Consider the following 23,549-nt stretch of genomic DNA (forward strand, 5'->3'; position numbering starts at 1 on the left):
ATAAAAAATAATAAATGACAATAATAATGAACAGCCCGATTTGAACTGTAAGATACATCATTTTGACACTGACATATCGTATCTAGACCTAATATTTGACGTATCTTAAAGTTCGAATCGGACTTCGAGTCTTTATTTAGAATTAGCTCTAAACATAGACAAAAGGAGCAAAGGCAAAAACGGTAGCACAAAAATGTTGTACTTATACATAATAGGTACATTTAACAGCTGAACAAGACGGTGCTGGTGGTGGGAATTAGTCATGTCTAACATAATTTTCGTTTGTTAATTATTTTAAGTGTTTTTCATTGCGAAAGTAACCATTTACAATCATCAAATTCTGGTTTTGGATATTTATTGCGTAATGACATTGGCGGTGAACCAGTTCAATTTTTTTTTGCCTCAATTCTTACGAGCGAGCCAAACTCCGCCTCCCATAGAGATAACCAATTACGATGCATTTAGAATTCTTTATTTTAATAATGAAAAGGCTTAACTTCGCCTCCCCATAAAGATAACCAATTAGGATGCATATAGGATTCCTTATCTTAGTTTGCAAATGCCAAAGACAATTAACGACAACAAACTTCACCTGAGCTAACCTTTTTTTTTCGACACCCACTTTTTTTAGGTGCTATAATATACTATTGGCCATCACTTTTGCGTTATCGCCTTACCGCCTGCAAGACATTTAAAAGATTTTCGCCCTTAAGGTGATTCACCACGAACGTCCCCGATTGTACACGACGATAATCATTTGTTTCCATTTTAATTTAAGTTCGCAGAGAGACATCAGATAATGAGGGAGTTGAATAGAAGTATTTCAACACATTTGCTGCCTACTGTGTCGTTATTTATGTGTCGTATCCCACAACTCTTTTCCATTCATCATTGTATTATTTTTAGTTGACTACATCGATCTTGAGGCTAAAGACTTGACAACGCGCTACGCCAACGATGTGATAGCTACCTGTGCCTTCGGTCTCGATGTCAACTCGCAACATGAAGAGAACGAGTTCTACAAAATGAGCAAGGAACTCACTAATTTGACTTTTGAAACTAAGATGAGGTTCCTGGGATATAGGATTGTGCCTTGGATTATGTCTGTTAGTATTTTTAAATTAATATCTGGGCACAAAAATGAAAACACTAGTTTTTGTGCATTATATCGTCACCCAAGTTACCAATCGTACTGGTTACGCGGAAAATTTGGTCGTCTTTGTCTTTTGTTTGTAAAGTTTTTGTTGCTCTCTGTACGACTGTCGTACTAATGTACGACTGTGAACTAGGCTGACGATATGGAAGTGGAAGTGTACCTCCGGATACCTCATTAACACTTCACTTTCACTCGAGGAGGCGAGATATGTGAAGGTTGGAAACCTTCACAGTCTCGTTGTAGATAACTGGCAGCGATTATTTAAATTCAGAACTATTGCCCTGCTGAAGGAGTAAAGAACTGTAGGCGATTCATTCTGAAAGCGGCAAGCATCAACGGTAGTCGATTGTATTATACTGATTTGAAGAAAAAATATTATTATACAATATCAGAAATATGTATACCTCGAGCGTTTACATTCCCCACCTCAGATAGACCGTATCCCTTTACAGATCTGTATATTTCTTAAAGCTAAATTTAAAGATATGGCAGTATCGTTTCTTTGCTTTAATTTGCCTGTATAGTGTCTAATTGTGAAACATGCAGAAAATTAACCTCTTAAACGTTATTATTCTGGTACGACTGAGACACGAAATAGAGCTCATAAAGTGAAATAAGCAATTTTTTGTAACAGGCGTTTCAGTTGGCAGTATTCCCTGCGAAGGTGACAGAATTCTTCTCAAATGTAGTACTTGGAGCCATGAAACAACGCGAGGAGCAGCACATCCACCGCCCTGACATGATTCATCTTCTGATGGAAGCTAAAAAAGGTAAATATTACTTAAACAAAGTTTTACTTTACTATGGTATGGATTATCAAAGCTTCAGAAACTGTATATTCATTTAATATTGTCGTCATAAAGATGATGTATATAGAAAGTTTTGCACATTGAAATTTTGACAGAGGTGAAATATTTATCCTCGGTCTCCCCTTGACCACGAATGCTGCAAAGGGTTCAAACGACGGGCCATATTTTAAATTCATTACACGCGATATAATCCATCTAAGCAGTTTTAATAAATGTATATAATTTATACGACGACGACGACTGACGGGCTAACTCTTGTACCATGGAAAAGGGGTAAGTGTCTTCTCTGGGATGCCACTTGTGTCAGCACTTTTGCCGCCTCGCACATTGGCCGGACTGTCCGGACGGCAGGAGCGGCGGCTGAATTTGCGGCACTCCGAAAGCGCGATAAGTACTCGGCGCTGCTGTCGAGATATATGTTTGTCCCGTTAGCGGTAGAGACGTCCGGGTGTTGGTGTGCCGAGGCCAAAATTTTCTTGGGCGAATTGGGGCGGCGGTTGAGGGAGAGGGGTCATGACCCTCGTTTCGGGTCATTCCTGATGCAGAGGCTGTCTATCGCGATTCAGCGTGGCAACGCGGCGAGCGTGATGGGCACCTTTGCGTCTGGGAGGGCTCGGGACGGCTTGTTTGATTAATTTTTGTATTTGTGTCTTTCTTTTTGTTTACTTTTACTTCTGTTTAGTTTATAGTCCATTTTAATGTTTTTTTATTTATTATAAAATATATTCAAATCACAGAAAATATCTGTAAATTCACTGTCATACCTTTTGATATTTCAGTGTTAAACTAGGTTCGTTACAATGATAAGGTTAATATCAGAACGTTACTATTAGGTTGGTATGTATTAAGTAATTGAAGAAACGCCTTTTCTTTATTTACAACAACATTTTTTATTTTGTTTTCAGGAAAACTGGCACATGACACAAAGACTACACAAGACGATCACGCTGGATTTGCTACAGTAGAGGAGTCTGACGTTGGCAAAGTTAAAAACAAAACTGGTACGACTTACCAAAACTCCTCCGACTAGCTAACTAAAATCCCTCTAAAATTGATGATACTAGAATATTCTCAAAAAGAATTCAAAGAAAAGAAACCCCATTGATAATACTTGTTGAACTTCATTCATGGGACTTACCTTTTACATTTGTGTCCACCGCGGTATCTAATCGCAACATCTAAAAATGTTTATCCGATGATTTATTCCCTAAATTCTCACTTACGACACTTCTTCCTTAAAAACATTTTTTCTAAATTTCGAATAGTCAATTTGTAGAAGTCATTAAGGTTAGGTTAGATTTGGGACTCTTCTGAGAATCCGATTTATGAAAAAAATACTTCGGCTAAACCTGGTTCTCCTTTCGCTACTACGGTTGCACTGACTAACCTAGCAAATATTTGTATATCTATATTGTATAAATATTTTGAACATCATTTCTTGTTTTCCAGTGTGGTCCGACATGGATCTCGTCGCTCAGGCGGTGATTTTCCTTTTCGCTGGGTACGACACTGTTTCCACGACCATGTCGTTCCTTCTATACGAGCTGGCCGTCAACCCTGAATGCCAGGAGAGGCTACTACAAGAGGTTCGGGAGAATGAGAAGAAAAACAACGGGAAGTTTGACTATAATTCAGTGCAGCATATGACGTATTTGGACATGGTCGTATCAGGTGAGGTTTAAATATAGTGGATACAAGGCAGGTGTTAAAGACATACATGCTTAGTTGAGCTCCAAGCGAAGCAGCAACGAGGTTTAACCTAGGAACTGTAGCTTTCTTTATAGGTGCTACTCTAGACAAAATCACGGTGATAATTGAACAACTGAATATGTATGTTAAAAAGAAGTTATAAGTTAATTTGTAATCTGCAATATTTACTAAAATTAAATAAAGTAGGCAACCAATTATATGGATTTCAGATCTATGCTCTAGATAGTGGTTGGTAGTTTTATACTTAATACTGTTTTCAGAGGTTCTTCGTAAATGGCCAGCAGCTCCAGTAGTGGACCGGCTTTGTGTCAAAGACTACAATCTGGGTAAACCCAACGATAAAACCACCAAAGATGTTATCGTAAGTATTTGAAATGAATTCATCAATTTATATCGAACGAACAACTTCTGATGCTAACGGCTATACGAGTATATTATTTTTATATTATATTTTGTACATACTTACCATTTCCAAGTAAGAATCATATTGTAAATTGGCCTTTGTGTATTATTTGCTCGCCAACAGTTACATATAATGGCCGTCGCATCCTTTAATAAATACCGGACAAGTGCGAGTCAGACTCGTACTGCGAGGGTACCGTACTTTTTAGTATTTGTTGTTATAGCGGCAACAGAAATACATCATCTGTGAACATGTCTAGCTGTTCATGAGATACAGCCTGCTTACAGAGGGACAGACAGACATACGGATGGACTTAGTAGTAGGGTCCCGTTTTACCCTTTGGGTCATCATCATCATCATCATCATTTAAGAGCATGGCTTTTGTCGGTGGAGTAGACGCCAGTTTTCGCGGTCCTCGGCCAAGTTCTTTAGGTCCCTGTAAGACACGACATTTACTTTTCCTTTTAGTTGCTGCGTGTAACTTGCTCGTGGTTTTCCTCTTCCTCTTCTACCTTCGATCTTGCCTTCCAAAATAGTTTTAAAGAAAGTGTCGTGTCTTAAATTATCAAGTGACCTATCATTTTTCCTCGTCTATTCTCTATGGTCCTCAGTAGGTTTCTCCTCTCTCCAACAATTCGCAGCACTTCCTCGTTTGTTTTTTCTCAGTCCAACTTATTCTCTCCATTCTTCTCCACAACCACATCTCAAAAGCCTCCAAGCGTTTCCTATCCTTCTGCCTCATTGTCCCTTTGGGTACGGAACCCTAAAAACCACATGCCAATACTATTATGTACAAGTAATAGAGACGCCTGTTTTCGAAAGCAAAAAAGTCAATGTCTGAAGTCTTAGGGTCTCCCCAAACTAGTCGACGCCGTTTCGGCAAATCGCGTACGGAAAAAGCTTTATGTCAACGCAATAAGAGCGAATAAGTCGTAAATCGGCTCGGCCCACGCGAAACGACGTCTTTCGACGGGAAAACGGCGTTTTGCCGTAAAGCTGTTCGCATTCGTACGACGCTGTTTGCAGCCTACCGCACACGTTCGCATTCGTAAATCTCCTTATACTGCCGTACGGTGCCGGAAAGAGTTGAACGGCTCCGATCACGGCCGAGTACCTACGATATGGACCGGTCAGAGCTGGCGGAAGCCGTTCAGCGTCTTCGACGGCCGAACATAGCTGACGACGGCCGAACAGAGCCGATGACGGTAAAAATGCTGGTAAGCCTTTTTTTCCATGCCCGTCTACGTAAAATATCCATCATCACAGGTTATTATATAATATGTAACAATTACCAAGGAAAATAATCTTACAGGTCTGTTCAATTTCAAACTCAGGTTGTTTGTTACTAACAACCAGTCTCCAAAAATGAGATTTACGATTGCCGATCACCCGCTGTCCTACATCTGTTCGTCGGACTCAACGGCTGTACGTGTGCTGTCTGACGTCTCGACGGCAGGACGGAGCACGGGAGAGCCGACCGTCGCTTTACAACTGTTGCGATAGCAAGTCGCAGGCGATCGGGCGTCTCTACGGCCGCAAGGAGGATGAGACTGCTAAACGCAGGTGTCCGACCGCGGAGACGGTCGATCGGCTAAATGCGAATAGTGTGGTGTAAAACACTCGGCGAAAGCCGACTCCGCGTCGACTGGTTTGGGGAGACCCTTACGCTTTGAGGAAAGCGTTTAAAGGTTGAATATTTCTTTTTTTGCAGCTTCGTAAAGGAGAATCAGTACAAATACCGCTCTGGGCATACCATCGAGACCCCAAATACTTCCCTGACCCTGAAAAGTTCGACCCTGAGCGCTTTTCTGAAGAAAACAAGCACAATATCAACCCTTTTGTCTATATGCCCTTCGGATTGGGGCCTAGGAACTGTATTGGTGAGTAGGAATGGAATCTGGTGTTTTCGAAAATGGACAGTGTAACCGTTGAACTAAAATATATGTCTTATCAGCTCTGCACGATGTTTTCAACCCCGTTAATTATAACTATACGATTACGTCAAAAATAAAGTGTAGCCCCTTGATACCCAGAAGCAATTGCTTTGTTTTTGAATTTGGAACCCTTAGTTATTGTACAAAAGTTCAGAATAGGTTATGGAATACGTACAAACTTTTGTACGCATAGTCTTAGGAGGATATATTAGGAGGGTCCCACTGTCTACAATAAGTTGCCAAAAAACATACTTGATGCTCCAAGCTTGGGCAGCTTTAAATTTCGCTTAAAGCAGTGGCTTATCGAGCAATCCTTTTACAGCTACGACGAATTCATTGCGTATAAAGCGCAATAATTATACTGTTTTTGTTATTTTATTGTAATAACTATCATAAGTACCATGTATTTTTGGTAAATTACTATAGGTACTATTACTAAATTATTTATTAATGACGTATAAATTGGTTTTATAAATAAATTATTATGATTATGATAGGGTTGAGTTAGGCCAAACCAAGCGATTTTTTTAACTTTATTAATTTTCGATGAAAATATAACTTTATAATGGCACTTTCACTCGTTGTCACTTAAAAGTTTGGACATATTTAGCTTAAGCGGACTCTCCTTCTGAACACATAATAAAGAACTAACATTATCTCAGGCATTACATTTATTTTTTAAACGGCTACAAAAATATTGTGTTACACCAAAATTATGTATAAAATTTTACCATTAAAGCTCTGGTTTGTTATGATACTTATGATAGCAACGGTGCCCTCATATGTGAGGGCCGGCAAAACGTCCTACTTTATCGCTTGTCATAAGGACTAGATTTCCTTGCATCTTTATACGAATAAACTGACCTGAAAAAGTGGGATGAATTGCCGGCCGCGGTCACATATAGCGGACACAAAAATAATGGTCCTTCATTCGCCGCCCTCTAGGTAACCGAGCCATTTTGTTTACACAGGCAACGTTCTAGTGAAGCAATAGCTTAACACGTTTTTTCTTTAACCAGGATCAAGATTTGCCCTCTGCGAAGTAAAGGTGATGGCGTATCAACTACTGCTCCATATGGAGGTGACACCCTGCGAGAAGAGTATAATCCCGATCACTCTGAATATGAAAGATGGCTTCCGGATGGCTGTGACTGGAGGCAACTGGCTCAGGTTTAGGCCACGCAAGAATTGAGTGCATCAACATATTAAGAGTTTCGTGAAGTATTTACCTAAAACTTAACTTTATGAACGCATCCCTCACCAGCTGGTCACGTGTACGAGTATATCCTGGAATTCCTTTTGATGATTCATAATCATTGATGTTTACTAAATGGCTAAAACATGTATAACTTCCAGGTAATATTACTGTTAGTTTGTGTAAGATATAGTTCGTGTCATCCACGATGTCGTAGATTTGTCAAATGTAACCTTTAATAGCATGGCATTACGAGTCAAGGCACACATCGCCGTGAATGACACGATCTACAACGTATGAACCTAAGTCTGAAATAAACGTTATAACGTCTGATTTTTTTTTTGTTTAGGTTAATAGAGTGTTTTTCTTTTTATGGAGGATAGGCAGGCGTTTGACCACGATCTCACCTGATGGCAAGTGATGATGCAGTCTAAGGTGGAGCACGCTTACCTATGAGATACCTATTAAATCTAGCCTTGAATATATCCAGATTGTACTCATGCGGAAACACAGTCTCAAAACTACTGCAATGTTCTGCCGCCAGAGACGCACTATTCAACACGAACCGTGAACCATAGAGTAACTTATATATTATATACTATGCATTAAACAGTTTTTTAACAAGTTTACACAGATTATTTGTTAAAAAATAAATATGACATTGATGCGCACAGTTTTGCGTAACATTGCCTATTACATACGTAGCAATTTTGCCAGAGAATTGACCTTCGCACTTCCGTGCTTAAGCCTGTCGGAAGGGTATAACTACCTTCGGGATTTCAGTTTACTTTCAAATAAGTTTTCTTTTCAACATGTTACAGATAATTTTATACACCACGTTTTTACGACCACCTTAACCCCCCCTGACTTTGCTTATAACGTCAAACTAGCTAACTTTGCCCGCTTTTTATCGAAATTTTTTAAGTGAAAACTTCTTTAGCGGCGCTGTGCACTTTTTGTGATTGGGAAATTTTTTTAAACTCGCGACAGGTCACGTGACCGACAGATTCGTCAGATTGAAAATTTGTAAGACGGACACGTAACCTGATCGAAAAACTGTTACAATGTCATTGAAGCTTGAAGAAAGAAGCTGAAAGAAATGAAGATTTTTCTGAGAGATAAACTTTTTAATGTTAAATAATTGTAATAGTTCTGAAGTGTTAATTTTTTATGCAATATAAACTGTCATGTTTGTGTTGTACGATAGCGCAATAAATGAATATTTTATTTTACCACATAAATGATTGCACTTTTATACTGATAATTAAAGCAATTCGTGCAAAATTCTTCCCTAACCATTCCAAAATATCAAAAATGCTTGTGCATTTTTGTGCGTTAATATTCAAGTTTTTACTTCTGCCGGCACTCCCGGAGTACAACCCGTTGTTTTTTTTTTACAGTTACATCGAAATCCCCGGAAAAGCTAAATCCCCGGTTTAAGTGAAAAATTATGTGTGTCATATAGATTTGTCACAAATATACTGAAAATAGTAGTATTACCAATTACATTTTTAGATTTGGCTCTATGAACTTTGTTTAAAAATATATTTTTGGCAAATGACACTCCTGGAGGTAAAGTTGACTAGTTTGGCGTACGTTCTGGTGCATTATTAAGATATTTTGGTCCTTGGAGCAAAGTTTGCCAACCTTTTTGATTTATTTAACTGATCTAATTAAAATTGTTTATAAAAGAGTTGCGATAAAGTACTTAGGCCCAATTGAGAGTAACTTTGGTCCATATAAAGATAACAATGTGTCTTAATTTTAATATAATAATAAAACCTACTCCGAGTTAATCCCAATGGCCAAAGATACCCTCCAGAACTACAGTAACCCGATTTTTGGTGTTTACTTTGAGACCAATTCAAACATACATGATGTCTAATTGATGTATTTTTGTTATTATTCACCCGTGCATCTTGCTCGTACCAATATGCAATACATGTACGAACAAGTATGCACGCCCGAATGATACCTAAATGATATCATTTTCATGTCAAATGTACGTTCGAATTGGCCCCTTTGTTTGATAAATCAAGATATTAGCATCAAACACAAAAATACGTGATACGATTTCAAAGATTCAGGCAACAAGGCCCATATTACAAATACCTTACAGACTGACATACATATACATTTTATAAAATTACAACTAAACACTATTTAGACGACAAAACGGCGTGGCTCCGTTGAATCGGCTGCTCTTGTGTCGGATTCGGCAGTTTGCCCCGGAACCTCCGAAACACGACACCCTTCGGCCAGAAGTCGGCGCATTCGATGGTCCCCTGCAGCGGTCGCGGCACGCGCACAACAAAAGAGTTGAAATGCACGTAGTGGCGCGATCGAAGCTGGAACACCCTCAGCGTGTAGTCGGTCTTCTGGTGTACATACTCCACCACTTCAGCAGCCGTGGCGGTGTAATGCAAGCGCGATACGTACAGCGCCTTACTCGGTGTAGCAATCCGCAAGCAAGAATTAGCCGGTTCGGCGGTACCACACTGAGTCTTACGAGGCGCCGTGCGCGCCTTCTTCTTTCTTGATACCAGTGTGAACTCCTCCTCCTCCACACTAGCAACAGGGAGCTTCTCCTTGCGAGTCGCTCGCTCTTCAGTACCCTTTACAGGTACACTAAACCGGTTCGATGCAACTTTCGGACCGGCGACGACATCCGCGTAAACACGATGACGTGATTTGGGGGATGTGATAGGTACTAACTACGTAAAAAGGTGTAACAAAAATAGAGGGGATCCTTTTTAGGGCATATTCAGTATGATGTTCTGATTAGGAAAAAGTAGAAGAAAAATTTTTAGATGCGAAAAATTTGGACAACCCCTTCGAATTTTTTAAAAGTTTTAGTGTGCCGTTCAGAAATTTTCCCGTATACCGTATATGGGATTGTACGGGACAGCATAATTTGTATAGTAACTTTTTACAGGAAAAATTATTTTTTATTATTTATTTATTGCATCCATGTAATGGTGCAACTGTACAGGTGTTACATAGCAGTTGTGAGTTTCACATCAGCCCTGACAGGGTACAGGTACAGCAATAGTCTAAAAGTAACTAAGTTATGTAAACGAGGTCTTATGACAATGATTAGTTGATTTTATACTATATTCTATATATACTAGTTCAATTTTAAATTTTGTTATCAAATTCATTCATAACTAAGAGATAACATTATTGATAGTGTATATAATATTAATTATAAAAATTATATAAAAAAAAAATAGCATACAAAATTATAACAATAATGAATTGTAAGAGATAAAATGAAATATAGCGATGAGTAGACATTTAAAAAATTTCGTGTTGCTTTTTTTCGCCCAAAAAATCATTATGTTTATAGTAGCATTTGTCAACTAAAAGCAGTATTTACCAGTTTGACTGTACAAAACACACACACATTGCTTTAAGCTTATCATATTTTGTTTGTATTGCTGTTGATGCCCCACATAAAAGAAAAGAAAAAACAAAAAAAAACTTACATAATCGTTCACACGCCTAAACGGCTCGGCATTCCCGCATAGATGACATGCGAACAATTTCGAAGGTTGCCATAGAAAGGTTACCGCCAGTACGGTATTCGATAAAATCCCGTATACGGTATAACTACGTGATTTTTTTAATTTAACCTTGCCTTATACGATCACTTCTAATTTACAAACAAATGGATTAGGACCGCTATTTTTGTTACACCTTGTATTGAAACTACTTCAGTTAAACAGTTAAATTAGTTTTATGTCGCACGACAATAAATAATAAAACATCCGTGAGACTCGAACGTATTAAAATTATTTTATATTCGTGTACACGCCGTGCCGATAGAAACCGTGCAGTCCATGCTTCTGTCAAGGACCATCAAATTGATAGAAAAGTGACCAGCGATTATTCGACTAAATAATAGGTAAGTTTCAATAATTTTAGTACAACCCAGTACAAGTCAGGAAACAAATCAATTTATTTATAAACATAATTATTTGTTTTTATGTAGTCACACTCCCTCTACTAAGTACGTACCTATATATTAATTATAAACTGGAAAAAAAATGTTTGGCAAAAAAATAATTTTGGTACAATCTTTTCTCGCTGACTGTACTTTTCTTCCCACAGACAACTAATACTCATCGAGACTATTCTAAAACCCCAAACACAAGTAAGTTGCGTTGTTTCATCACAGTTCCTATGGCCACCTCCCGTTTTCATCATCAGATCAGCTCGATGGTACCATAATACCCGACTTACATATTATGAATGCAAATTTTCAACTCGATCGGAAATTGGGTCAAATTTGGCTTCCAAGATTTGAACCACACATACATACTAACAGGGCAAGTTAAATGAAAGGTTGTAATAGATGTCATTTACTAAAAAAATTAACCAACATCGATAGAGCTGACCTGATGATTGAGACTGGAGGTGGCCTTAGGATCTCCGGGAAACAACAACAACCTCATGGTGTTTGAATTTATTAGAATTGAATATTTTTTTTATTTCACAATGTCCAAGTAAAGTATTGCTGCCAGATAAAACTTCCTAGAAAAGATAGCACTTTATCTACCAGTTAAACTTATTTGAAGATTTTGAAACGCCAACCATGACTATTTGTCAGATAAGTGGCAAAGTAGCTTATTCAGGACTTTACTTGGACATTCTGAAATAGGCCCTACATCACTTAATTATTCGTTGCAACCATCATGTTAAAGATGTTATTACGATTAAGTGCCCTACTAGGGCGTAGTTTAGACTGTTGAATGAAAAGTACAGCCAGCTATAGAAGCTTACCTAAAAATGACATTTTGACAAAAAACTCATTATTTATTTCGCATTTTCTTCCAGCTATGTTTTTCATCTACCTCCTTATCGGCACTGTGTGCACCCTCGGTGCCTGGCTCTACCGTAACTACACCACGCTTTCCCGTCATGGCATTAAGCATGGCCCCTTTGTCCCGCTGCTGGGAGACATGACCGGCATGATTTTCTTGAAGGAGCACATTTCTGACGTCGTCATGCGGGCGTATGAGAGCAAACCAGAAGAGAGGTCAATGACTTGAATTTTATCAATACAGTAGTAGTTTTTAAGAAAGCACAGATAACACAGACACAGAGTTACTTATTCATTTTTACAGACAGACAGACAGATAGATAGACAGCCGATGGACAGACAAATAGATAGACAGACATATTGAAAAATAGACAGGCAGATGGAGACATAAACAGACAGATAGAGAGACAGAGCGATACACAGACAGACAGATAGTCAGACAGACAGGCAGATAGACATACAGACAGATTAACTATAGTTAAATTCGCATTTATGGTATAAAACTGGTATTTATGTCTACTTATTTAGGGGCGCCTCACAACACCACGCTGTCCCGCCATGGCATCAAGCATGGCCCCTTTGTCCCTCTGCTGGGAGACATGACCGGCATGATTTTCTTGAAGGAGCACATTTCTGACGTCGTCATGCGGGCGTATGAGAGCAAACCAGAAGAGAGGTCAATAACTTGAATTTTATCAATACACAAGGAGTAGTTTTTAAGAAAGCACAGATAATACAGACACAGAGTTATTTACGCATTTATTTATTTAAACTTTATTGCACAATATAACAAATAAAGTACAAATGGCGAACTTAATGCCTAAAGGCATTCTCTACCAGTCAACCATCAGGCTAAACAGAAACAGTAGTACGTGCAGGCATTAAACAAAAAAAAAACAGAATAAGTAAGCATTTTGACAGACAAATATAATGATATACAAGACAGATACAAAACAAACAGACAAACTAATAGACAGACAAAACATATCAGAAATAAACGTTAACCAATCAAAACTTTTATTGACCAATGACAACTTTTTTTATAGCGGGAAATGTTGTATTGGGTAAACCTATTTATAGAGAAGAGATAAATTATAAGTGTCAGTCATAGGCGTGGACCATTTTTTGAAGTCGAAAATGTAGTAACAGCTACGTATATACAGGCTGTAAATTTAGTCACCTGCAATAATTTATGATGTGAATATAAAGGTCATACTGTCCTGTCGGACCAACCCCGAAATCATGGAAAAATATTTGTCTGTTTTATACATTTTGGTTGGTCTGCCGTTGACATTTTCTATGGGAGAGTAAGTTTTTTGTGATTTCGGAGTAGACCCCATATCAAAAGTTGCTCAGTATGACCTATATTCACACCGTTAATTATTTTTCAAGATTGGTGGGTCGCTACGAGTTCCTTACTCCCTACGTCATAGTGAAGGACCTTAAGCTTTTGAAGAAGATCACAGTCACGGATTTTAACCACTTCGTCGACCGAAAAACAGTCAACCCCAAGGCAGATACTTTCTTTGGCAGAATGATTTTTTTCTTGAAAGGTAAGTAAGTACATGTCTTTTATTGTCTACCATACCGTTAAAAATAAAATACTGTTGGAAACTACGGAGCAACAGGTGGTCTTGTTGCTAAGAATCGATCTCTTCCAGACAAGCTTTGGGTAGCAGAAAACTAAAAACCGATATACGATATATTCAACAAACACATTTATATACTTTAACATAATACATGCATACCTACGTATATTATACAATCATAAATAAAGTTAAAGCAGCGATACCGATACGTAACGTGTTCTCAGTTTATCTTGTGTCTATGATGAAGAAGATACGCGCACATGATAAAACCTATTCAAATGATCGCGGACAGTGCGGTTTAAGAGGAATTTCCTCCCGCGGACGCTCCGGTTGTGGAATGAGATCCCTGCCGAGGTTTTCTCGAGAACCTACAGTATGGGTTCCATCAAAAAAGGAGTTTATAAGTTTTTAAAGGATCGGCAACATCCCCGGAGTTGCAGATGTCCATAGGCTACAGTAACCGCTTACCATCAGGCAGGCATCAAGCAGCACAAGGATGCTTGCCACCCACGTGATATTAAAATAATATAAATAAATAAACAACGATCGTGTCTTATTTGCTATTTCTATCTCTGAAAGACAATAGCAAATAGAAACCAAATGTAGCTTCTTAGCTATCCCAGAAGAAATGTTCCAAATATTTATCACTAATAATATTTCCAGGTGACGAATGGAAGGACATGCGCTCCGCCTTCAGCCCAGCTTTCACCAACGCCAAGATGCGACTGATGGTACCATTCATGGTACAAGTCGTGGACCAGATGATGAGGGCTCTAAAGACTAAGATCGAACAGTCTCCAGGTATTTTGGAGGTGGTCTTAGATTCTTAGAATATACTTAAACCGCGTAATTGCACAAGATAAAGGTAACGTTTGGAGACAGACTTCGCCAGCAATACTGCTGCAGTTATGCAGCGCGATATTACTGCCGACTGCATTCCTGCCGCAAAAGTGAAAAATAAGGGCAGCAAGATCAGTTATGACATTTGCGGCAGCCGTTGCTCTAAAACAGTCAATTTAAGGACATATACATTGTAGGAGTTGCTGTTTGACGTATTCTGTTTCAATATTTATTTCATAACACTTTTCTCTTGTTTTAGTTGACTACATCGACCACCCAGCTAATGACTTGACAGCGCGCTACGCCAACGATGTGATAGCCACCTGCGTCTTCGGTCTCGACGTCAACTCACACCACAAAGAGAACGACTTCTTCAAAATGGGCAAGGAACTTACCACCATAAATTTTGGATTTAAGATTAGGTTCCTGGGATTCACGTTTGTACCTTGGATTATGTCTGTAAGTTTCTTGTTAACCTAAATACTTAGGGTTCTAATGTTGGAGATAAGTTTATCCTTTTTTCTCCCCTCACCCACGACGTTTGAATTTTCCCACCATTCTGTGTAGAATCTCCTTTTCAATCTGCCTGCACTCTGGCCATCACTAGGCACCATCTGTCTGAATGCATGCGGCAGACAAGCCTAGCCCAGACCAATGTTTGCGTTCAGTATATAAAAGAAACACCATTAGTCGGAAGCCATTGGCAATTTTACACACTTCAATACAATAATAGTTAAAATGGAGTTGATCTGATGATGAACTCGGAAGGTAACGAACGGAACTCCTCGATGGAAAAACACAAATATATTGAATTTAGGCTCATTAGAAAGGTCTCCAGAAGTACTTAATAGGCTTGAAAATACAAGAAGAGTAATTTTGAAACCTTTACTCACTCTAATGCTTGTACTACAACTTTAGCAAAGGAGGCTTTTGGTTCTTTTCATAACAAATTTCATGTTAATCTGTATGTAACTTCGATTGTAATGCGGCGACTAGGTTCTTGTGGCTCTTAAAGAAGCAAAATTGATTATTGCAGGCTTTACAGCTGACAGTTTTCGCAAAGAAGGCCACAGATTTCTTCACGAACGTGATGCTAGGAGCTATAAAACAACGCGAAAAGCATAACATTTACCGGCCTGATATGATCCACCTATTCCTGAAAGCCAAGAAAGGTATTTGATATATTAACATTAAACTGAAATAGATGTTGTAACGTCCACTATTGAGGAGGCATGAGGGGGGCGTGCTTAATGAAACACAAGAATGTGTTTACGTTCACTACGTACGTCCGCTACCTCACCCTCAAACTGCGGGATAGACATGGGTCGTTCACGAGTGAGTAAATTCAATGAACTATATATTTTGATTGAACTCACTCACTCTGAAGAGATTTAACTCGCTCAGTAACTCATCTATCTCAGTGTTACTTGCTCGCTCTTTTTCACTCATAATTCGAATGAGCCTTTTTCTTTTGAACCTTTTTCTTTAGTATATGACATCTATTTCAGTGTATGTTTATAAAGTAGTATCACTAGGTACTTAAAACACAAATTATATTGGTTTATAAAATACGAGTAATATGACTTGTTTCTCAAGTTGTACATCTAATTCGCCAACCGTCTTTAGTTTGGCGAAAATGTTATAAACCTAGTCTAAAGTATTTATTGAAATAAATAAACAAAAAATTCTCGACAAAAAAAAATGTTATATAGCCGATTAAGCTTTTGACACACTGAATATGTATAGTGTATGCACTTCTCTTTGAAAATATATGGCAGAATTGCAGAAACCAATAATTTAAAATATCAATTTCAATTCTAAAGCACACCAATGTAAAATAATCTGAAGGCGGATTCCATTTCAACAATTTGTTATGGTTTTGAATTGAGTTTGATATGACCTTGAAGAACGCTCACACTGATATACCATATACGATATGAAGTGAAAATCGTGAATGAGATGTGCGCCAATCACCAAGACGATCGTTGAGGTCGTTTCAAAACCAGTTAAAACATTACCAATTTTTTTAAATCAGAATCATATTCCAGGAAATAATGTCACACGTTGTACTATACTTAAATACCTATACTCTGTATCCTGAGGTATTTAAAGAAAAGTGAACAAACAATGTGTTTACTATAAATTTTTCCATTTCAGGAAGATTGGCGCATGACACTAGGACCTCAAAAGACGATCCTGCCGGATTTGCTACAGTAGATGAGTCTGATGTTGGAAAAGTTAAAAATAAAGCAGGTACGAATACTCTTCTAGAATAAGTGTTAAGTAAACGTCATATTTTCATAGATGTTTGACGTTTAAAATAACACGTGCACTGCCTGTGCTGTCCAAATCACTGCCATCTTATATTGGTCTAACTTTAAAAACGAATCCTACAATAAAATTCTCAGCAGAAAATATATATTATATTATATCCCATCAAAAACATTTTCATGTAAAATGTATAAATAAATATTATAGGACATTATTACACAAATTAACTAAGTCCCACATTAAGCTCAATAAGGCTTGTGTTTAGGGTACTTAGACAACGATATATATAATATTTATACATACTTAAATACATAGAAAACATCCATGACTCAGGAACAAATATCCATGCTCATCACACGAATAAATGCCCTTACCAGGATTTGAACCCGGGACCATCAGCTTCATAGGCAGGGTACCCACTAGGCCAGACCGGTCGTCAACCGGTCGGTATATGCAATAAACCATGTATTCTGTTAGCCGATGACGTGTCACTGCGTTTAAATACTACAAGTAGTACGGAATGTACCAACCGCCTACGGAAAACTCCTGAAGATGTCACAAATTGGCTTACAGACCAAAACTTACAGTTAAATCTTAATAAAACAAAAATCATCCAATTTAAACCAATTCAGAAACAACCCTTGGATATTAAACAGGAAATAAATGGTCAGTCTATTGAAGAAGTCAGTGAGTTCAAACTTTTAGGGATAACAGTAGATACTAGTGTTAACTGGAAATGCCATATTCAAAATGGGAAAACTAAACTATCACGGTTTGTCTATGCGCTAAATATTCTAAAAATAAACACAAGTTTTTAAACTGCTTTAACAGCATATTATGCATATGCGTATGCGTGGCTCCGCTATGGTGTGGTCTTGTGGTACTCTAGTACTGACGCCAATGATTTGTTTATAATGCAAAAGAAATGCGTCCGTATTCTGACAAACACACGAATACCAAACAGCTGTCGTCTGCATTTCGTAAAAAATATGTTACTTACGTTACCGTGTATATTTATATACTGGAATCTACACTTTTTGTAAGAAACCATTCGGAATTGTTTAAAATCAAAGGAGAAGTATGCAAAACTAACAGTAGGTTTAAAAATTTGCTAGCCGTACCAAATACCATGTTGGCTATGTGCAGAAAGATTAATATTTACCATCATTATTTTATTAATTTCGTTAGTGAACTTGACATTTTATATTGCATAAACGTCGATAAAATATAACATTATAAATATAGATTTCGTTGCCATAAATATTAAATGCATGTACTACCTACATACCTAGACTTTAGAAATATTGAGTGCCCTTACAGCGTGTCATGTACCAACCATCTTCAAATTGTAACACCTAATGTTTAATGAACATGGCTGCAATACAATAAGAATAAAGAATAGATAATAAAGATATATTATATAAATATTGTATTCTCAAGTAAGCGACTTTTGTAAATTCTTTTTGAGAATAAATTTTTTAAACCATAGCTGGTGAAATACTTTGAAGTGATGGTTTTGAATGATAAATATTTAATAGCATTCATTTGGATTGGATTTGTAATTTTTTACAGTTAGTATTTTCCTCGCTTTGGTATAGTGAAAATTTTTGTGTTTTACTTGGTGGCAAAATTTATTTAACCTTCGTACCTTTAAACCATCGCAACGCTCAATATTCTATTGTCGAACCAGTTGCTTTATTCGCGGTTCAATTTTGGAGTATTTCGCTTGCTCGGGTATCAATATTAGCACGAGGGGCTAAGCGACAACTTTACCTCTTGTAAAACAAATAACATTTTTTGTGGGAATTGATTTCTGTTTTTTCCAAATGGAAATTGTACCTAGTTATCAGCTGGTATTCAATAGTCTACCTTTGAAGTTTATGATTTGCCTTCATTCGCTTTTGGCCGTTGTCTCTTAGAGAAGTAGTCTAAAACCGAGACTTTTGCTTTTGTGCAGCTGAGCAATATTTATGTAGAAAGAGCTCCACTCTTTAATGGATCGTGTCTATAAATCAGATATTGTTCATTTACAACGCTAGTCTAGGCTACGTAAGCAAAGCAAAAATACCCACATTTTGCACTTATTTTGTAACGTAATTTATTCTTCCCAGTCTGGACCGACATTGACCTAGTGGCCCAAGCAGTGTTCTTCCTCTTCGCCGGTCACAACGTGGCCTCGACTTTGTCGTTCCTCCTCTACGAGCTGGCCGTCAACCCTCACTGCCAGGAGAGGCTGCTGCAGGAGATCCAAGAGAATGAGGAAAAGAACAAAGGAAAGATGGACTATAATTCAGTGCTGCACATGGCGTATTTGGATATGGTCATGTCAGGTAAGATTTAATTGTAAGTTTTTATAAAATCTGTGCAAGGCCCGTGTTAGGGTCCTACTGGACGTAGAAATAATAACGCGGACTGTATAAAAATAGGCTGATTTATGCCGCCTTCATTACAAAGAATCCCGGCCAAACAATTATAAAAAACTAATACGGCATTCGTCCGTTACTGGTGGAGTATGTGAAGCCGACACCCGTGTTACAGACATTCACGCTCAGTTGAGCTCCAAACAAAGCGGACACGAACTCTAAATTAGGATCTGTAGCTTTATTTATAGGTGCTACTCTAGACAAAGCTCTGCGGGGAAATGGTTTGTTGAACCTTACTTCACGTCTTGGAATTATGACGTATTTGGATATGGTTATATTACCGTTATAACATTCCGTAAATACTAATGCAAAGCGTAAGTTACTGAGACTGGCAATCAGTTGAGCTTCAAGCAGGTTAGCAACAAGATCTAAAATAAAAACCGTAATTTTCATCTCGCTACCCTGGCATTGGCACTGTGGTTTCGCGTCGATACCACAGAACCTTCCGTCAAAAACTGTTAAATTTGCTTTTATGAAAAATTTAGCAATTCTCTATAAGACGACAGCTTCGGCCGCCAGTTTAACTTTCTTATCAACCTAATGAGCTAGAGTTAGACCAAGATAAGTCGGCAAAGTCTTTGATAGCACACAAAGTGCAAGTGTTATTTCTACGTCAAAATTTTATAGAATTTTGACGTTTACAATAACACTTGCACTGAGTGTGCTATCAAAATCGTTGCAGACTTGTTTTGGCCTGACTCAAATATATAAAGTCTGGTTCAGTCAGCTGTAGAGATAGTGGACCTGCAAACTAATGTCTATGGGGGTCAATTATATCTGCAGTTGAATGTATGGAAGTAGTTTCATATTATACAAATTGACTACCAACAAATGATGGCTTTAATGTGTTTTACAGAGGTTCTTCGCAAGTGGCCTAGTACTATAATTCAGTCCCGTGTTTGTGTCAAAGACTACAACCTGGGGAAACCCAACGACAAAGCTACCAAAGATGTTATCGTAAGTATTAAGTAAAAACTGTAAACTTTAAATGAAAAAAACGGATGCGATTGAGAACAAAATAAGGTATTTAGAATAAAACGCGACTTTTAATTTAGATAATTGCCAGTTTTTTACTTGGGCGAAATCGGGCACCATCAACGGTAACCACCAAGGTTCCTTAAGGCAGACAGTATTGCCAGCAGCCTTTATTTTCATGGAATTGCAACACTGAGAAAATGGTTTGAAAATTATTGGTGGTTTTCCATCAGTAAAGGCTCCATGAAGCATAAGGACCCAGAATAGGAAAAGCCACATTTACGTTCGCTGACGGCCACATTCACATTTGTCTCTTTCGCAGCTGCGCAAAGGAGATGCAGTACAAATACCGATATGGGCGTACCATCGCGACCCCAAAAACTTCCCAGACCCTGAAAAGTTTGACCCTGAGCGCTTCTCCGAAAAAAACAAGCATAACATTGATCCTTTGGCCTACATGCCCTTCGGGTTTGGGCCCAGGAGCTGCATTGGTGAGTTAAAAGGAAATTGAAAAGAGTTTTCATTTTGTCAAACGTTTGAAAGCCAATGTTAGGAGGAAAGGGGGCGACTGGTTCTCCGTTCAAACGAAGTACCCGTTTCCAACAGTGGATATTGACATTATGGAAAATATTTTTATAAAAATATTAAAATAATTTGTTTGATTGTAAGAATTAGGAGCGGAAAACAAAATTCCATACAATTTTTTAAAAGCTCCTAACTCATATTTAGTGCTTCACAAGGAGTTTTACATATAGAGTTGCAGGATATGATAACTAGAATGCATGGATCTTTCGAAACGAAAGGAATGTACATAAATGAAAGCAAAACGAAAGTAATGGTATTTGTAAAGGGAAAAAATATGACAAACTGTGAAATTTTGATTGGTCAAGAAAGAGTGGAACACTGTGATAAGGGAAAAGTGTGGACTGAACGAAGATGTAGTGACAAAAATTGTGAAAGGTATGTTGAGATGCTTTGGACACGTAGAATAATGGATGAAAAGGCTACAAAGAGAGTGTATAAGGGAGAAGTAGAAGAGGGAGCTGGAAGGGGTAGACTTCGGTGGACTTTCTCTGAATAAATCCTGACGAAGGACCAGGTCAAGAGCACCCTAAACTGGCGAGCGTGTATGAGGGATGTTATTAAAGTGAAGGAAGTGAAAGAGGTATGTCAGGATCGTAGCAAGTGGAAATCCGTGGTATCTGCCTACCTCTCCGGGAAATAGGCGTGAATATATATTATGTATGTATGTAATTTTATTTTCGCCAATCAAAACGCATATTGACCAATCACAATCTTAGTTAATAGTGAGAAATTGTGTATTGGGTAATAGGTGTTGTGAAAAGGAATAACTTTCAATGTGTCAGTTAAGTGTCAGTCATATGATCCGTTTTTCGAAGTCAAAAACGTACTGAGAGCTGCGTCTATGTATATTCCGTCGCTGCGTATATACGATCACGACACAAATAAATAAACAAGCTAACTCTGCAAACTTTTCATTGACAGAGTGTAATATTGTCACAAGAAATTAGAAGGAAACAAAAGATATGGTGACCCACGCGAAACTTGCGACGGAAGATATGGCCATCGCGTGGAATTTTGCCTTTTATCTCAATAATTATTTACATATACTTCGGACGTAAATAGGGAGTATTACTGCTATGTTCTGCAGCCAGAGAGCAGCACTATCACATGACATAAACAATAGAGTAACTTATACATACTATGCTATAAACAGTTTTTTGAGAAGTGTTCACTATGACATTGATGCATCAAAGCGGTTTGTTTACAGATGCCTATCGCGAAACGTGAAAATCGAAATTTCGTTATCGCTCGAATATGCAAGAGTGATAGAGAGGCAGATAACGAAATTTAGATTTTCGTGTTTTGTGGTAAGCCCTCAGAATGTGATATTGGCGCCCTCAACGCAGAGTTTTGCGTAATATCCCCTATTGGATACGTTTTCGAGATTTATTTTCTATAAAACCAACTTTAATCTTTTAAAGTTTTCGTTAGAGTCTGCCCTTGCAAATATAGTCTAGTTTTCATGCGAATTTGTTCATGCTCTTAATTAAAACGTGTAAAATTAAATACAAAAACTCAAAACCCCACATTTAATGTCATATTTTGAGTGATTTACATGGCTATACCCCAGTACTGACAATCTATTGCCATATTTTTTTTTTTTATTATCACAAATAGTATGGTACATTTTAAACTTGTGTTAGTTTCGCCAAACTTGCGTTTAACGGCGAAATGAGGCACTCATTTTCAACGTTAGTACCTTAATCTAAATTATATGATTAACTTATAATACTAAGGTTAATACATATTTATATCATATTAACACAGTATAAGTAGTTGTAGTATATTTACCTATCCTATTTATTTATTCAGACATGCGTTGTACCTATTAGCAACTTCTTAATTTTTGATTTAAAGATGTTTTTACTAGCACATTCGTCTTCTACTGATAACTCATTAAATATTCGCGGTGTGATATAACTACGTGTCCTTTTACCATAGTAGTTGCTAGCGGTTGGTTCCACGTATTTACGACGCTTTAACCCTCTTGGCGCTCGGGTATATACTCGCGGAGTTTTAAGTTTGGGATTATTAAATTGCTCAGCTGCTATTAAGTACTTAACTTTATCATGCACTGGCAGGATGTTCAATTTCTTAAATAAGACCGTGTAATCGTTTCTACAGTTTGCTTTAGTTTTTTTATCAATTATATTTTTTTATAGCCGTAGTTGTAAGTTTAATATGTTGTTCTAATCTCATCCCAAACTTTTTTTTTGTTTATCCAGCATCAAGATTTGCCCTATGCGAGTTAAAGTTGTTTGCGTATCAACTGATACTCCACATGGAAGTCATGCCGTGCGAGAAGACCATGATCCCGATCACTCTGTCTGAAGAAGATGGCTTCCGGATTTCTGTGAAAGGAGGCAACTGGCTTAGATTTAGACCACGGAAGAATGGGGTTGGCAACTGTCAAAAGTTATTATAGATAGCGCATAGGTTTTCCATGTTCCTGTCCATGTCCCTTTCTTCCATAGGATTTGGCTTTAGCATTCGGATCATAAAAAAAAAACATATTGACACTTTGTAGTGTAACCTGTAAATCTATGAAATGTAGGTACCCGGCTGGTTACATAATACCTAGGGATGTAGTAAAGGAAAGAAAACACAAGAGTTCACTTGATAGTTGTTTTATTTCTTCTTTCAAAACTCCTACATACCCTAAAATTCAACTTCTAGCTCAGACTGCTAACGGTAGAGCTGTTGGTTCATTAATATCTGTATTCTTACACTAAAGGATAAATCACCAACAAACGAGTTGTTTAATTAAATTTTATTCTGGTAATTATTATATGAAAAGTTACACCTAAGCATTAAATTTGGCGAGCAACACTGTC

The 23,549-nt window shown here is 37.8% G+C and overlaps 1 protein-coding gene across 1 annotated transcript in view; it reads left to right on the forward strand.

Moving 5' to 3' along the window:
• LOC133521731 (uncharacterized) overlaps positions 1-23,210 on the forward strand; it is a 37,891-nt gene extending 14,681 nt beyond the window's left edge. The window contains exons 5-21 of the mRNA XM_061856798.1: positions 907-1,106; positions 1,791-1,926; positions 2,871-2,966; positions 3,415-3,636; positions 3,936-4,036; positions 5,790-5,958; positions 7,032-7,203; positions 11,970-12,248; positions 13,425-13,585; positions 14,285-14,422; positions 14,721-14,920; positions 15,498-15,633; positions 16,619-16,714; positions 18,844-19,062; positions 20,012-20,112; positions 20,453-20,621; positions 22,941-23,210. Coding sequence (XP_061712782.1) covers positions 907-1,106; positions 1,791-1,926; positions 2,871-2,966; positions 3,415-3,636; positions 3,936-4,036; positions 5,790-5,958; positions 7,032-7,203; positions 11,970-12,248; positions 13,425-13,585; positions 14,285-14,422; positions 14,721-14,920; positions 15,498-15,633; positions 16,619-16,714; positions 18,844-19,062; positions 20,012-20,112; positions 20,453-20,621; positions 22,941-23,140 — 2,795 coding nt within the window. The 3' untranslated portion in view covers positions 23,141-23,210. The remainder of the gene's footprint in view (positions 1-906; positions 1,107-1,790; positions 1,927-2,870; positions 2,967-3,414; positions 3,637-3,935; positions 4,037-5,789; positions 5,959-7,031; positions 7,204-11,969; positions 12,249-13,424; positions 13,586-14,284; positions 14,423-14,720; positions 14,921-15,497; positions 15,634-16,618; positions 16,715-18,843; positions 19,063-20,011; positions 20,113-20,452; positions 20,622-22,940) is intronic.
• Positions 23,211-23,549: the final 339 nt, after the last annotated feature.

This window comes from Cydia pomonella, chromosome 10, assembly GCF_033807575.1.
Source record: "Cydia pomonella isolate Wapato2018A chromosome 10, ilCydPomo1, whole genome shotgun sequence".
Classification (NCBI taxonomy): domain Eukaryota; kingdom Metazoa; phylum Arthropoda; class Insecta; order Lepidoptera; family Tortricidae; genus Cydia; species Cydia pomonella.